This window comes from Podarcis raffonei, chromosome 3 (genome assembly GCF_027172205.1).
Source record: "Podarcis raffonei isolate rPodRaf1 chromosome 3, rPodRaf1.pri, whole genome shotgun sequence".
NCBI classification, from domain to species: domain Eukaryota; kingdom Metazoa; phylum Chordata; class Lepidosauria; order Squamata; family Lacertidae; genus Podarcis; species Podarcis raffonei.
Window position 1 is genome coordinate 74,383,801 of NC_070604.1, and position 15,900 is coordinate 74,399,700.

Genomic DNA, 15,900 nt, shown 5'->3' on the forward strand with positions numbered 1-15,900 from the left:
CCTCAGTCTGCCTAATGGCTAAGCTGGCTCTGGTGCACATTAATGGTTGTTGTCATTAAAGCTTCATTGTCTCACTTTAGTCATTAATTCTTAATTGTCTGACTTTGCTTTCCTGGCATTGCATTGTATGCATACAGGAGTCATGTTTAGAGTAAGGTTACCAGATTGTTTTCAATGAATCCAGGGACACTTTTCAACTTCAATTGATTTTGTATGGGGACTGATTTGTAAATCCGGGGACTGTCCCCGGGAAACGGGGACGTCTGGTAACCTTAGTTTAGAGTGCACCTACTGAAACCAGTAGGACTTAAGTTAGTCATGATGACTCATGTAAGTCCTGTTGATTTTAACGATTCCAACTCATGATTTAATTTGGATCAACCCCTTTGATTTTAATTACAGCAACTTTCTTATTTAAACATATATAACAAACATTTCATCAAGCCCAGAATGTGACAGTGTCATCCAAGGCAGAACATTAAACACAGAAAAATGCTTTAACTACCTCATCAATAATCCCAGAAAGGGAACTTTGTGCCTTTTAATGCACTGCCAGATGATTCACTGTTGTGTTTGACTAGATCTATGGAAACTGATATTCTTTGCACGTTCATTTTCTTGTTATTACTTGTTTCCTGCAGTTCTTTTTCAGTTGTTAGGCAATTACATTGTTACTTCAAAAAATCATAGAACTGTAGAGTTGGAAGGGACCTGGAGGGTCATCTAGTCCAAGGAAAATACAGAAATAAATTGAGCTTTTTGTTTGTTTCCAAAATCTATAATCTATGGATTTGCATTTTAAGTAAATCTTTCCTCATAGTTCATAGAACAGGAGTAGCTTCCTAGCACTTATTTATAAAAATATTTATACAGTGGAACCTCAGTTGTTGAACACTTTGGAAGTCGAACGTTTCGGCTTCCGAATGCCGACAACCTGGAAGCGAATGCTTCCATTTTCGAATGCACCTTGGAAGCTGAACGGCTTCTGAGGCATGTTTCTCCATTTTTTTCAATGGATTTTGCCGACTGGCAATTGCACCTTGATTGTCGAACATTTCAGAAGTTGAATGGTCTTCCAGAATGGATTACGTTTGACAACTGAGGCTCCACTGTATACTGCTATTTTATAAAATATATCAAAATGGTTCACAACAAAAGCAAACATAAAATAAGGCAGTAAAAACCATACAGTAAAAAACAGACATCAATTAATCATTGTGGAAGGATGCATTCTTATTTGCCTGGTGGAGTCGAAAAGTTGTCAGCGGGCATTTAAATGTTGAAACAGTAGGTTGCAGCTCCGAGTGGCTTGAGTTGCACTTATATCCTTATAAGCATGTTTGGGGTAACATGAGTCCCATTGAAATGAATGGAACTTGGGGGTCAGAATAACATTAGAGCCCCAACATAGAGGCTGCTGAAAATGACTAACCCTTGGTTATGCTCCATATGCCTATATTGGAAGCAACTTACTCTAAGTATTATTTATGTGTGTGTATACACAAATTTTGGCAAGAGGGTTTTGGGGGGTTTTTGGTGGTGGCAGTGGTGGGGTGGGGGTGAGGCATGGCTGCAGGAAATGCGGCAACTGGGGGTGGCGGCAGGAGATAGCACATTCCTCTTTCATGAAATGGGACAGGCTGCCCCTGGAGGTAAGCATCAGGATCCAAACTACACATTTGGAAAATATGTTCACAATTGGTGTATAGAATCACAGAATCGTAGAATTGGAAGGGATCCTAAGGGTCATCTAATCCAACGCCCCACGATGCAGGAATCCTGCCACAGCCATCCCTGGGTGGCCTCAAACCACCAACCTTCCAGTTAACAGACAGCAATTGCACCGCTGCAATTGCTTTAACAAGAGGGTGGGTTTTTTTTATCGGGTTGTTATTTTTGTTTTGATTTTATGTATTCGATATTTTATGTGAACTCCCCTGAGACCTTTGAGTATAGGGCGGTATAGAAATTAAATAAATAAATAAAATGCATGCGTGAATGAAAATAGACCCAAGGAAATTAAAATAGAAAAGCCTCACAAAATTCAATTTCAAGAACAAATTAGAGTTGATAAGCTGTAATAATTTAGTTAAACTTCAAACCTTTTATGTAACTCAAGCTGAAAAGTAAACTGAGAACATTATTAATCTCATCCTAAAAGCTTCAAATGTTATTTACTTTGGAACATAAAAATAGAGACAGTGTAATTTTTATATTGTAAGTGCAATTTTATACTGTTTGTAAACATTACCAGTTTATGCCAATTATTTAAAAATACTCTGAATTCCAGCTACAATGTTTAGTCCATCAGTTTGTTAGATAATTGGGACCTGCAACAAAATGTCTATTCTCTTCACCCCTAACATGAATGTTCCTGTTCAGGGTTCTAGCTAGTCATCCATGCCCTCCTCAATTATAATATATGCCAGGGTTTCCCAAACTTGGTTCTCCAACTGTTTTTGGACTTCAACTCACATCATCCTTAGCTAGCAGGACCAGTGGTCAGGGATGATGGGAACTGTAGTCCAACAACAGCTGGGGAAAGTTTGGGAAACCTTGCTATAAGCTATAGCTATAGGCATGGGGAACCTTTGACCCACCAGATGTTGCTGAACTATGACTACCATCGGCTCTGGTCATTGTCCATGCTTACTGCGGTGACAAGAGTTGTAGTTCAGCAACATCTGGAGGGCCAAAGGTTCCCCACACCTGTTTTAATGCAATGAAGCAAGGCTTTCCATACCCACACTCAATTTTCTTTTCCAACCGTTCCTTAATATTATGCAGATACTGAGTATGTTCAATCCTCTTTGCATTTTTCTTTTTTAAATCTACTTCTACAAACTTTAGGGCTCCCTAGAGGATGTGAATGCTCCCTCTTGTTTTGGCTCCAGTTCTACTGGCAATCACAATGTTCATTATTAGTTCAATATTAGAGGGAGTGCAGATGTAGTGTGGATTTAAAAAGTGCTCCAAGGTAATTTAAAAATGCATTGCCAATTTTAAAAGTATCCCAATCAATGCAGATGGCAAGCACTATCTTACTTATTTATTTTGTGTGCGTTTATAATCCACACTTTCATTAAAAAATATCAAGGCTGTAGATAACATAAAAGCATCCATAAAAATAACATTTTAAAAAATCAATAAATCATCAATAAATAGAGAAAAACCATATTGCAAATGCCTGCCTAAACAATACAGTTTTCAAAAGGCATCTGAAAGAAGTGAGAGGTCTTAGAAGAAACATTCTCTACTGCAGAGCTTTTTAAACTGTGTGTGGCGACGTGTTAGTGTGTCGGCTGCAGTGTGTAGGTGTGTCGCGGGAACTCTCCCTACACTCCTGGAAAAGGGTTAGTTTAATCTCCAGTTTGCTAGTAAAACCAAATTCTGTCTCACAAAATGATGCATGTCTAAAAAGTGTGTCACCAATGTGAGAAGTTTGGAAAGTTCTGTTCTACTGGGTGAGAGAGAACGGAAAATACTTCTTAGATGATACCTGCTATGACAAAAATGCACTTCATATAAAACAAAGACAATATAAAGAAAAAATATTTTCTTTCTTGTGGATGATGTTCACATGTGTTGCAGTGGTCTTCCTCATATGCACACGTTAGCAGATTTAGTTAACTAAACTTCATAGGTGGTATCCAACAAAGTAGTTCCATTAGCACAAGGGACTTTGCCTGCACACCAGAACGTCCCCTCCCTCTCCTCTCCTCATGCCTCATCTGTCTTGGGGCTTCTCCCAATCCTCTGCAGATTTGTGGAGGGTGTGGGGTGCACAAGGAGAGGGAAGGAAGAGAAATCTACACTGTGCAAACATAAATCCTTGTGCCAACGGAACTTCTGTTAGCCCCCTATGATAAACTAAGGTTTGTAACTAGGTAATTGCTTTAGCTTTATAAGACTTTCCAGAGTTCAGTATTTGTAAGATACATAAACTGAATTCACACATAACATGAAAACATGAGGGGTTTTTTAATGTCTGAACTTGAGTTGAAAACCACAGGCTCATGTTAAGTGTGGTCTGCTGAATTCAGAGGCTGCTGCAAACTAGTTAAGGACATTGCTGTGCCTCCAGAGGCTGCTGTGCTACAGGAAATGGAACTTGCTCCACGTCAAGATCTTGCAAAGGTGTGGACATGAAGGTGTTGCCATTGGATAAGTACTTAATGCCTAACTAAATTGAAAAGTGTCTAACCTTCATTAATGAGGGGTCCAGAAATAAGCTTCATGAGCTAAAAAGAGGAGATGGGCATAAGTATCTAGCAAGCCTCTCAGTCAGTGGAAATGTATTAGTAGTGGTTGGCAGAAGAAAGATTGGATGGTGGCTTTGGTGGTTTTGGATGGGCTTAGAATCTTAAGAGAGTTATGCCCCACTTTGACCAGCAAAGGAACCTCCCCTGATAGGTACTAACATTGTTCACCACATTGGTGGGCTTTGGACTAAAAAGTGGTATATAAATAAACCATACCATACCAGATATGTATGTGAATATGGTTCAATCTAGAATTATTTTACACTGAAAGTCAAGAGTTTACACTGATTCCCAGAAGTGCATATGTCACAAGCAAGATGTGCAGTAAATTCACATTTAGTTGAAGTCAATTAGTTTAATGTGCATAGGCAACAGTATAGACAGCTCTATCATGTCAAATCAAGGTAATACTAAGAAGTCCCAGCAGCATAGCCCCAACGGAAAACTGAGTAGAAATGTCAGCAGCTGACATTATAATGGAAGGGAACATAGGTCAGTAGATGCTTAATATATCCTGACCAATATCAGTTGTTTGAAATGAGCATGGGGTGGGGGAAGAAAACAGACTGATTATAGGTCACCACCTCTTCTCATCTATGTAATCATTAAAGTTATTTTAAAATGTCAGTATCAAATTATGATTAAATAGGTCAGACATTTGTTGTTCTAGGCTTCCTTAGCTTGTAAATGAAAAATGCCTAAGTGTTCTACAAGGACACTTCTAGTGTTGATTTGAGTTTAGTATATTCCAAAAGCAGAGAATTGTTTTGAATAGATTATTGTTGGCATGACAACAGAAACGAGAAGGAAAAGCGTGTGTCTTTATTCATAAGGATGGAATATTTTTCATGACATATATTGCCTGACCTGTTTTGTATTTCCTCTAATTAAACATTAACCTAAAACACCTGTAGATTAAATTCATACTGTGAAGGTTTTGATTTTTGATTTGTTTTTTAAGCAATTGCTGCATCTCTCATTACAACCACACTTTTTAGCTGTAATAGTCTTGTGCAGATGGCCAGTCCAAATAAAAAAGAATGCTTGTCATTCTGGTCTGTTTTCATGAAGGCTTTGGTGGCCAGTTATGCATCACCAAAAAAAGAGGACACGTTTGAATTCTTTAAGAGTTCTTGGGTAGATGCCCAATGATTTGCCCATTATTGTTTTTTTAAAAAAGGCTAGAACTTATCATCACTATGAGGGGCACTATTTATATAGTACAGTAATATGCATTGCTTCACTTACTTCAAAATGTGGTAAGCCAGCCCTGCTGCATTTGGGGTTTATCTGGCTTATTTGCCTGCCCCAAAGTCTTGAGTTGATGGCACCACTAGCTGTAATCATACACACATTCACCTGGTAGTAACCCCCACTAAACTCAATGGGACTTAATTGCTGAGTAGAGAGATGCACAGGACTGAGCTGAAAGAGGCTCAGCATTTTGAAACCTTGAAACCTTTATTAATGTGTAATATTTCAGATGTTGCCTTTCCAAAATAAAGGTGTACAACAGGCAGCTTACTTTTTTTTAAAGCACCCTAGAATTAATATCAGCATAATAGCTTAACACTCAGAATAGACAAAAATAAGACATTTAAAAACCTTAAGTAGCAGAGAACATCCTTTATCTGCCTCACCAAAGGCTATGTGAAAGACGAATGCTTTTAAGTGCCACCTGAAACTCATCAGAGAGGAATATATTTTGAAAGAGAGTTTTGATTTGAATTTGGTATGTAAACTAATGCAAACCATGATCTGCATAATTTATTCCAAGTACCAAAAGTGCATTTCTGACTGGAGTGGAGATTACTGCCAGCCTTGATGAAAGTTCATATATTATTGGCGTATTACAAAAATATGTATTCAGAAATCATCCAAATGAAGAAAATGCATTATTTATCAATGCTGGTTCATTCTTAATTTCCAGTAATCACTTCTTAACCCTCTTACTTTATTAAGTCTTATTTGAATGAAGCCAAGCAGCACTGTGACTTCTTGTTCTAACAGGTAGACAGAGCCTCACAAATCTTTCACAGCAGGCTATTGAATGGTCCATTGTTAATGATGAAGTGCTGGACAATTCATAGGATGCAACAGAAGCAGGCAGATATATTTTCTTTGTAGTGACACTGCCACAGGTTAGGCAGGGCTGTGTGCTTGTACCTCTTGTGCCACTTGTACTCTAGTCATTAACTGGCCTGTTTCATCGCTTGGAGCTCCTCAGAAACCCAGTGAACTTCTCAGACTCCCTGAGGATTCATGTCAATGGCCCTCTCCATCTTACTATTCCACAGTAAAACTAGGGCTTCAACAGAAGCATCTGTCATACTGCCTGGAAAGTCCCCCCCCCCCCCCCGAGTGCTCAGAAATCCTTCAACTTAACTGTTCTCCCTCCCCTGCAGGGTGTGCAAGTCACACCCAAACCAAACCTCACCAAGAAGTGATCTGTGCATGCCAACGGATCACACACCCCAGAACCAACATATCCTTCCCAATCCCCTGTGTGACAAAACCCAGAACTAGGGTATGACCTGCATTATGCATTGGATGTATGGTGTACTGAGAAAGCCCCACACAACCATGAAGTCCTGCGCTGGACAGGCAAAGCAGGATTGAATGGATACTGAAGACGTTCAGCACTTGTGTCCTACGATTATCCAATGCCACACCAGAGACCCCTGTCCACTAGCTCAGTCATGGAAGTGGTTGGGCTGCAGGGGGGGTAGTGTACCAACAAGATCCTTTTTCAGTCTCTGCCATCCAGAGCCAAGTACAAAACCCGCAAGTCCAGCTCCCTGATGAATTCACTATCCTGGTTGGAGACTTTGCTCACATATACATGTTTACTCAGTAGAAATCCTCAAGATTTCTAAAAACATAACCAATGCTAAGCATCTTCAGTATTTTATTTTTTTTAATGAAGTGGGCATAACAAATGGAATTACCTCATTTGTAGACTCATCCAAGCCCTCATCCACGCTGGCATCTTCTGCTGCCGGCTGGTAATTAAAAAGAGAGGAGAAATGTTATGAAGACACTGTAAATCTGAGAAACCATTAAACTGCACATCAAATACATAAATTGTTCTTTTTTAAACAAAAAACCCCCCCCGCTATCGTAACATTATTGCATATAACGGGATTTTTTTCATTCAGTGGGAGGCCAAGATGGTGACGGAGGTAGCAGCCTAATCAGAGCCTCCGACTTTAACTAAGCGTTTTTACTAGTTTTTATTAGTTTTAGCCTCTTCAAGACCTCAAAACTGCACCTTAAGGACGTTAAAGACTACTGGCTGGCTGTCTTGTCGCCTCGTTTTAATTAGTTTATTCTTTTATTGTTTTATTGTTTTACCGTCGCAATGTTTACTGATACTGCTACACTGACTTACAACCTTGGAGCTCCCGGACGACGGATTGGCTTGAAATACAGCCAAAGAAGCAGAGGAAACCGCTGAACTCCATTGAGTCCAAGAACTCCCCCATGAATACCCTCCCGCCCCAAGTTAAGGCTTAAAGAGGGAAAGGTAGGGAGGCTCCCTGATCCAACAGCCTGGATACCGGTTTTCCAAACTTTACCTCTACCTTTATTTCTACAATAAAGTGCCCAATAAGGGAAGCTTTCAACTTAGAGAATGGTGTTCACAAGACAGAGCTATAAAGAGCTGGGAATCCCCCTCACCAAAGCGGCTGAACCCTCTACAAGAGGAAGGCAGGTGAAAATCTCACAATATTTTAAACCGAAAACAGACAAAATAAATAATGCTGACAAACGACACCCCCACGAATGGTCCATAGACCGCACCAGGTACGGGGAGCTTATGGAAACAGACGAAGAAGGGGTGGGAGTCAATCTGGCAACGGAAATAAAACAAGTTGCCATAGAAGATGAAACCTCAGTGAATCAACCGGAGCTGGAGCAGGAACAAGAGTCAAAAGAGGAAAACCCAGTAATTGAGACAGATGAGCCCTCCCAAAGACCCAGACCCGGGGAGAAGATGGGGTTTCACACTGTGACGAAGAGCCCAATATCTGGACTCGGAATGCCTCCCCTACATACTAACAGGGCTATATAATGATCTGTTAAATGAACAGAAGTTGCAGATAGGCAGAGAACTGGGACACATCAAAGTCTTCCTCTCAGAATGCTTGGGCCTACTTACCACCCTGATTGAAATAACTAGGAGAATAGACAACTTGCATTCATATAAAGTTCTCTCTAGCACACCAAACGATAACAGCATTAATGAAAATAAAACCTGACACGATGTGGAAAAAAGGAAAACATCTAGGACCAAAGCAAACCAGAAGGGAAACTTAATTGACCCTAAGAAACCCCTCTCAAAGGGGAAGTGTCCCGGGAATAAAGAGAAGAAGCCCAAGAATGTAAAAATGGGAAGGAAGACAAAGCTCCCATCTCGAACAAAGAAAACGAACTTCACAAGACTATTTAAGCTATTAGAGAATTCAAATCCAACGAGCCCAGCTAACCCAGTTCTGCCACCCCTTGATAAAAGCCGAAGCCCAAGCCCAAATAAAAACCTCCATAAGGCTGGGCTTTTCAATTCAACAGAGGAACTCCATAAGGCTAGGCTTCATAACTCAACAGAGCAACTAGCGCTCCTGAATGGAACCGCGGGAAAATCAAGGGAAAACCCGATCCCTAAGCAAGAAACTACTCCTAAAAGAACATACTCTCGCAGAAATCTAATTCTAAATAAACAAAAACTTATCATCCTACCTGTATACATGCACAAAGATCTCCTTTCCCCAGCACAACAGAGAATCTATATTCTCAAGAAAACTGAATTAGCCGTTAGAGAGTTCGTCCCAGCAGAAAACATCATTAATGTTAAATTTCTGCCATCAGACAAGGACCTAAACAGAGTTGTGGTAACATTCAGAGACTGGCACACAACCAAACTAGTTTCAGACAATAAGGACAGGCTACAAAGGGTTGGATTGCAGGTGACTCGCCTATTCAAAGTGTCCGGTACTCCCACTCCTCTCATCGAAACCCTCCTAGCCACACCCGTCACCAGGGAATTTAACTATGCAACTTATACCACAAAACCTTTATCCAACAGTGAGTGGATACTAAGGCTATTCCTATCGCCAGAGGAAACCTGGTCATAAATATAAGCACCAATTCTGTGAACTGACCATATTTCTACTGTTATTTGTAGCACAATACTACTTTTAATGTCATATTTTTTTATGAATTGCTTTCTGGTCACTGACCGTATTAAAGATATTTGATTTCATTTCATTCAGTGGCTAAAAACAACACAGAATCGGTGAGTGATCATAGCAATATTACGGTATTTTATGTGTCATGTTTTTATCTTGCCCTTCTTCAAAACGGTATCCTTGTGAGGTAGATTAGGATAAGAGCCAATAACTGGTTCATGGTTCATAAGAAGACCCTGCTGAATAAGACTGAATCAAAGGCCTGTCAGTGCCTAACATGGTGATGACGGAATAAATGATGCAAGGAAGGAACTGCAGCCCAAGATAAAGAAAGAGGTAGGAAGGGAGCACTTGGCTATTTTACATTCAGATCTCCAAGGCCTGATGAGCTGCACTCAAGGGTACTAAAGGAGCTTGCAGATGTAATCTCAGCGCATCTTTCTATAATCTTTAAGAATTCTTGGAGAACAGGTGAGGTCCCTGAGGACTGGAGGCAGGCAAATGTTGTTTCCATCTTCAAAATGGGGGGGGGGGGAGAGATCCAGGTAATTACTGACTGGTCAGCTGGATGTCTATTCCAAGAAAGGTCCTAGAAGAGATAATTAAACAGTGGGTCTGTAAGCACTTAGAAAAACATGCTGTGATTACTAATACTCAGCATGGGTTTCTAAAAAGTAAGTCATGCCATACAAATCTTATTTCTTTTTTTGATAGCTTTACTAGCCTGCTGGATCAGGGGAATGCTGTGGACATATTGCATCTTGATTTCAGTAAGGCTTCTGACAAAGTGCCCCATGGTATTCTTGTGAAGAAGCTGGTAAAATGTGGACTAGACAAGATAACCGTTAGGTGGATTTGTAACTGGTTGACTGACTGAACACAAAGAGTACTCACTAATGGTTCCTAGTCAACCTGAGGAAAAGTGATAAGTGGGGTGCCACAGGGTTCTGTCACAGGCCTGTTGTTGTTCAACTTCTTTATAAACAACTTGGATGAAGATATTAAGGGGATGCTCATCGAATCTGCATATGACACCAAACTGGTAGGGGTATCCAATGCCAGAGGAGACAGAATCAGGATTCAAGATGACCTTGGTATTGAAGAACTAACAAAATGAATTTCAATAGGGGCAAATATCAGGTTCAACACTTAGGCAGGAAATACCAGCTGCCAAATATAAGATGGGAAACACCTGGCTTGCCAGTAGTGCATGAGAAAAGTATCTAGAGGTCTTAGTATCAACAGTGTGATTCAGCACCAAAAGAAAAGCTTTGTGATGGTAAGAGCTGTTTGACAGACCTCAGGACATTGTGGACTCTCCTTCCTTAGGGGATTTAAAGCAGAGGTTGGATAGTAATCTGTCATGTATGATCTACTTGAGATTCCTGCATTGCAGGAGGTTGGACTAGATTCCCTCAGGGTCCCTTCCAACTCTACAATTCTATGATTCTATGAAAGTGCCATCAAGGGATGACCTGGTAACTGTGATCTATGATCTGGGTTCTCTAGACTGAATTAATGCAATGCACAGTTTGTGGGGCTTCCCCTGAATATGACTGGAGGCACAACTAGTGCAAAATGCAGCTGCCAGACTACAGTCTGGCACAGCTAAAAGGACTTATATTACACTAGTTCTGAGAGAACTGAACTGGTAGCCTATTTGTTTTCAGGGACAAGTTAAGGTACTGACATACTGTATAAAGCCCTTAACAGCTTGGTTCGCAAAATACCTGAAAGATCACCTCATTCTTTATAAACCAGCCTGGAAATAAACATTGGCAAAGGAGACCTCATTGGAAATACCAGTGCCCTCAGAGGTCTATGGGATGGCACCACATAAGACAGGGTTGCCATATTTCAAAAAGTAAAAACCAGGACACTCCTAAAAATGCGATTTTTCGATTGACTTGCCTAAGATCCAGGACAAAGTGCTACCTTTTGGAAATTCCCCCTAGACATCAATTCCACCTTTGAAATTCCAGTAATGTCCCGGAAGATCCAGACATATGGGAGCCCTATGTCTTCTCAGTGGCTCCCAGACCCAAGAAGCTTTGGGCATAGTTTTTTATCCAGACTTTTAAAAATGTCTGATTACCATTCATCCTTTTTTAATAGCTTTACTGGTTGCACTGTTGTTTCAGTGATTCATTATTTGTGTATTTTGTGTATTTTACTGTTGTACTGTTTTAATACAGTGTAACCCACACTAGGATCATTTGTGAAGGATGGGTAATGAATGTATGGAATAATTAACAAATTAACTAACGTTAGTGGAGTGTACACTTTTTGTAGGGGTTGGGATACGTGCACAATCTTTGCCTCCTGGATATGGTATGATATTACATCTACACCTGTTTCTTTTGTAAGCACAGTATAAGGTACTGAATAGAAGTTTGTTTTTATGTGCATGAGACTGTAATTTATGCATTTATTTAAGAAAATATTCCAATCAAGTCAAAGGAAGATAAGAGATAAAAATAAAAATAAAGAGAAAGCAGCATGAGTGAAAAGATACACAGGGTATTTCCAAATGGGTATTTATTGTGGGGTGGGCATTCTGTGTGCATGCACGTTTTTTGCAGCATCCATCCACAAAACACTGTTGTCAAAATGCCAGCCCATGTTTTCACCCACATGTAATTCAGACCTACCCTTTCCAGTGAAAATCAAATAAATAAATAAACCAAACTGTTTACCAATGATCAATTTGTGATATCTCAACAACCTGTTTACAGTGCTAAACCCCTGTATGGAAACATCCAAAGGTCTTAAAATATGTTTACTGTGAAGTCTCATCCCTTTTGGTGGGAATCACTTCCTAAGTAAGCATGTTTATGTCTGAATAATTACTGGGGGGGGTATGCAAAAGTATGGGTGAATAATCGAGAACAGACTTGTTCAATTAACATTACAAGATTATGAATAATCTTGTTGACTTGAAATCAAGACAGACTGTATTTTGGAAAACAACAAAATCTTTCTCTGAGGAAGAACATAAAACACAACCAGTTTTGAACATAGCTCATACCATTTGGGCTAGGGTTTTAAAAGGACAAACCTCCCAAATGCCACATCTGTTGCTTAGGTATAGCTCATTAGAAGGTATTATATCATATGAATAATGGTAGAAGCTGAATTCTGATGTTAAAATTAATACCCCATTCATGTCTCATTCTTGCCTGTAAAACAGGACTGCAGATTTCCTTGATCATGCAGTACACACAACAATACTATACCCCCCAAGTTCTATATTTGTGGAAATTCTTGACCCAACAATTGAATCCTATATCTCACTAGGGATATAGGACTAGGGATGCTACATTTGATTAATGAATTAGATTAACAGATTAAACCTTTTTTGAGTGGCTTTAAATCTAGTATTTTAATGTTAGTACTGAAAAAAATTGTAAACAGCCAATGCCATCATCTTAGAAGAATATTATCCCTTTTCTTTCACATGACAGGATATCTCTTCTAACATGGTGTCTGTCTGCTATGATGCATACATACATCATCATGCAGTGCCAGCAGGTGTCATATACCATTTTATGAGAGGTGTAACTACATTAATGTTTTTGAGTCAGAGATGGTGATTTTAAATAAATAAGATGAAGCAGAATGAAAGATGGAACCCACCAACATTGTGTGGTGGTGCTCACTGTCCCAGCCAAAGAACCTTAAAGTCCACAGACACCCATAAACCAGTTCCTTTGAAACCCTATAAAATAAAAGCTAAATGGCACTGCTTTGTGTATCTGATATTCACAAGATACTGAAGGCTTGTTAACATTATTTTAAAAATGTTTTTCCCCCTGCCCAATTATTGTTTGCTTTATTTTCATACATGTTTTAATGCTATGGTGACAAGGCTACTTCAACCATTCAATGTATGAATGAGTGAAGCAGAAAAAAACCTGAAATACTCAGGCTGCCATCCTGTATTCTCTACAGTGTTACCATCACATTCCACTGAACTGCTGTAGAGTAGGAATATTGTGGTTTTGAGATCACTTGCTCAGTCAGAATCTCACTAGAGTTGTGCTGTGCACAATTGCTTTATACATCAAACAGTGACATCTACAAGCCCAAGGTTAGTTGGTAAAGTCCTCTATGGCTGCTACCAAAATAAGAGGGATGAGAAATTTATATTCATCCACCTCTCTTTCAGAACATTTTAGCTAGTATATCTGCCTGCAGAACCATAGTAAAGATGCTGTAGCATAGCCAACTTGTTACCCATGATAACAAGCACCTATTGTAAGTTCAGGTATCAGATGCAGCCCCATTATTATTAATTTGTTGCACTGTTAGGTGTTAATACTCATCCCATTTAAAAAGCATTCTGTGATAAGGAACTTTCAGGTCATCAAAGTAGCTTTGTGTGATGCTGATAGCTCAGAGAAACAGGTAATTTCATATAAACTACTGAACAGTCATGAGGACATGCAACTGAATGTATTGCATTTTGTCAGAGACACCAATGAAGTGCAGTCTCCCAAACAAGTGGCATAAAAAAAGAACCAAACACTAGTTTCTTCTTTTGTGTGTGGAGGGTGACAGAAGGCAACACACACACACACACACACACACACACTTGTTGAAAAAGGAAATTGAACTATCAACTCTGGATATTTACTGTTCACTGTTATTTACTCTTAAGGAAGAGGGTTGATCACAACTCTTTGTAATTCCGAGGGCACATATGCATGGCAACTGTCCATGCACCTGTTAGTGGTGCTACACAACAAGAGGAAAAGATGCAAACTGCCCCACTCCCAGTACAGGCAACTTTACACCAAACAGTTGCCCCAAGGGCCAGAAGCCTTGCTATCCTATGAGTTCCTCAATCCTAACTAAGGCAAGGGCCATCTCTTTGTGGTCGCAGGGAAAGGCAAGCCCCTACACAAAAAGGCAACTTAGAGGAACAACATGCAGCTGTCTCTGGTGCTGGATGAACACAAGGCACCAACTTTGTGAATCGCACACGTAGTGCTGGTCCCGCGCTGCTTCCCGCCTTCTCCGAGGACTAATGCAGAAATCCTGCGAAGCTGAAGCTGCCTGCCTGCACTGCAGAGGCCAGAAGCTCGCAAACAGCGCGTGCCAGTTCCTTAAATCTGAGCCGCTTCTTGCATGTGCCTGTGAACAACTAGTCACAAGGCTCCCTTTCCTTCCTCCCCTTCCCATTCTCGCAGTGTATCAACAAGTGGCTCTGCATACGTCACGCAAAGAGTGGGGGGAAGAATAGATACACATCTTTAAAGTCCGACTCACCAGACAGGTGTTCACTCTTTCCCCTTGGGCTCAGAGAAGTCTCCCCCCCCCCCACTACACACACAAATAAGTTCCCTTAGGCTCCCTGGCCCCATTTTGCTCCTGCATGCAAGGCGCTCGGGAGCTGCCGCGCGCTGCCTTAGGCTGCTCACCTCCGTTTCCATAGGCTCCACTTCCACTTCTATCTTTTTCCATAGCTCCAGTAAATGGGCAATTGGCATCTCTGAGGACTTTTCTCTTGTCTGCAAGGGAGCAAGGGAGAGCGCGCGCTGGAGGAGCTTTGACGAGGGGGGAGCAGAAGCAAAGGCGGGAAGGAAGATGGCCCGCTCCCGAAGAAGAGAGGAGTCCCGAGGGAAGGCGCCTCTCCACTTGAGGGCGCCTGGCGGCGGGGCGGGAGCGGGAGCGCGGGCTCTCTAAGCAATGGCTTCTGGAACAGCCGCTAAGCTGCCCGGGGAGAGTCTGTGAGGAGCTGCCGCTGCTTCTGCTTCACAGCGCTCGTCTGAAAGAGAAGCGGGCGGCGGGGGGGGGGGCGGTAATTACAGCCCTGCGCTGCAAATTGACTTTGTTGGCAGGAGAACAGCTTCCTTAGCAGCATTTCAACTCCACTACGTTTTACCTCAGTCCCTCTCTCCTCCCTCAACCCACCGTTACGTGTGTGTTTTCCCTCCCAATTCGTTCTCACACAAAAAAGCGGGTGAAAGTTGAGCCTGAGGGGACGGCCGCGCGAGGCGGAGGCTGCTATAGCAACTGCTGCATCCGCCGCACCGGGCTGCAGGGAGGCGTCGCGCGGGGCCTCTGCTTCCCGCCCCGAGGAAGGCGGAAGGGCCAAGCCGGGAGCCCCTGACTGTGGAGAGGGAAGAAGGGGGCGAGAGAGGCGGGCGGGGACGAGAAGGGAGGGAAGCTCGCTTCAAATGTGTCAGGACGCAGGAGGCAGACAAAAGCCTCCGTGCGTTTGCAGGAGAGCTAGATAAAAAGGAGTGGGGAGGGAGAAGCAGCCCAAACACGAAACAGTCTGTCGACTCCAGACTAAACAGTGATTCCCTCAGCTTCTGTCCTTTTGCAGAGGTGGGAGAGAGCCGTGTGGTGTGTTATATTTCCCTGTTCTGGCAATACCCACAGGCAAGCCCTGCATCCTTGGAGACTGAGATCAGCAAACAGCTACATCGGATGGTCTGCTT

The 15,900-nt window shown here is 41.5% G+C and overlaps 1 protein-coding gene across 1 annotated transcript in view; it reads right to left on the reverse strand.

Moving 5' to 3' along the window:
• Positions 1-15,558, reverse strand: part of RPS6KA2 (ribosomal protein S6 kinase A2) — a 175,223-nt gene extending 159,665 nt beyond the window's left edge. Inside the window, exons 1-2 of the mRNA XM_053382383.1 lie at positions 14,875-15,558; positions 7,211-7,264 (exon numbers count right to left, since the gene is read on the reverse strand). Coding sequence (XP_053238358.1) covers positions 7,211-7,264; positions 14,875-14,943 — 123 coding nt within the window. The 5' untranslated portion in view covers positions 14,944-15,558. The remainder of the gene's footprint in view (positions 1-7,210; positions 7,265-14,874) is intronic.
• Between the last annotated feature and the right edge of the window lie 342 nt (positions 15,559-15,900).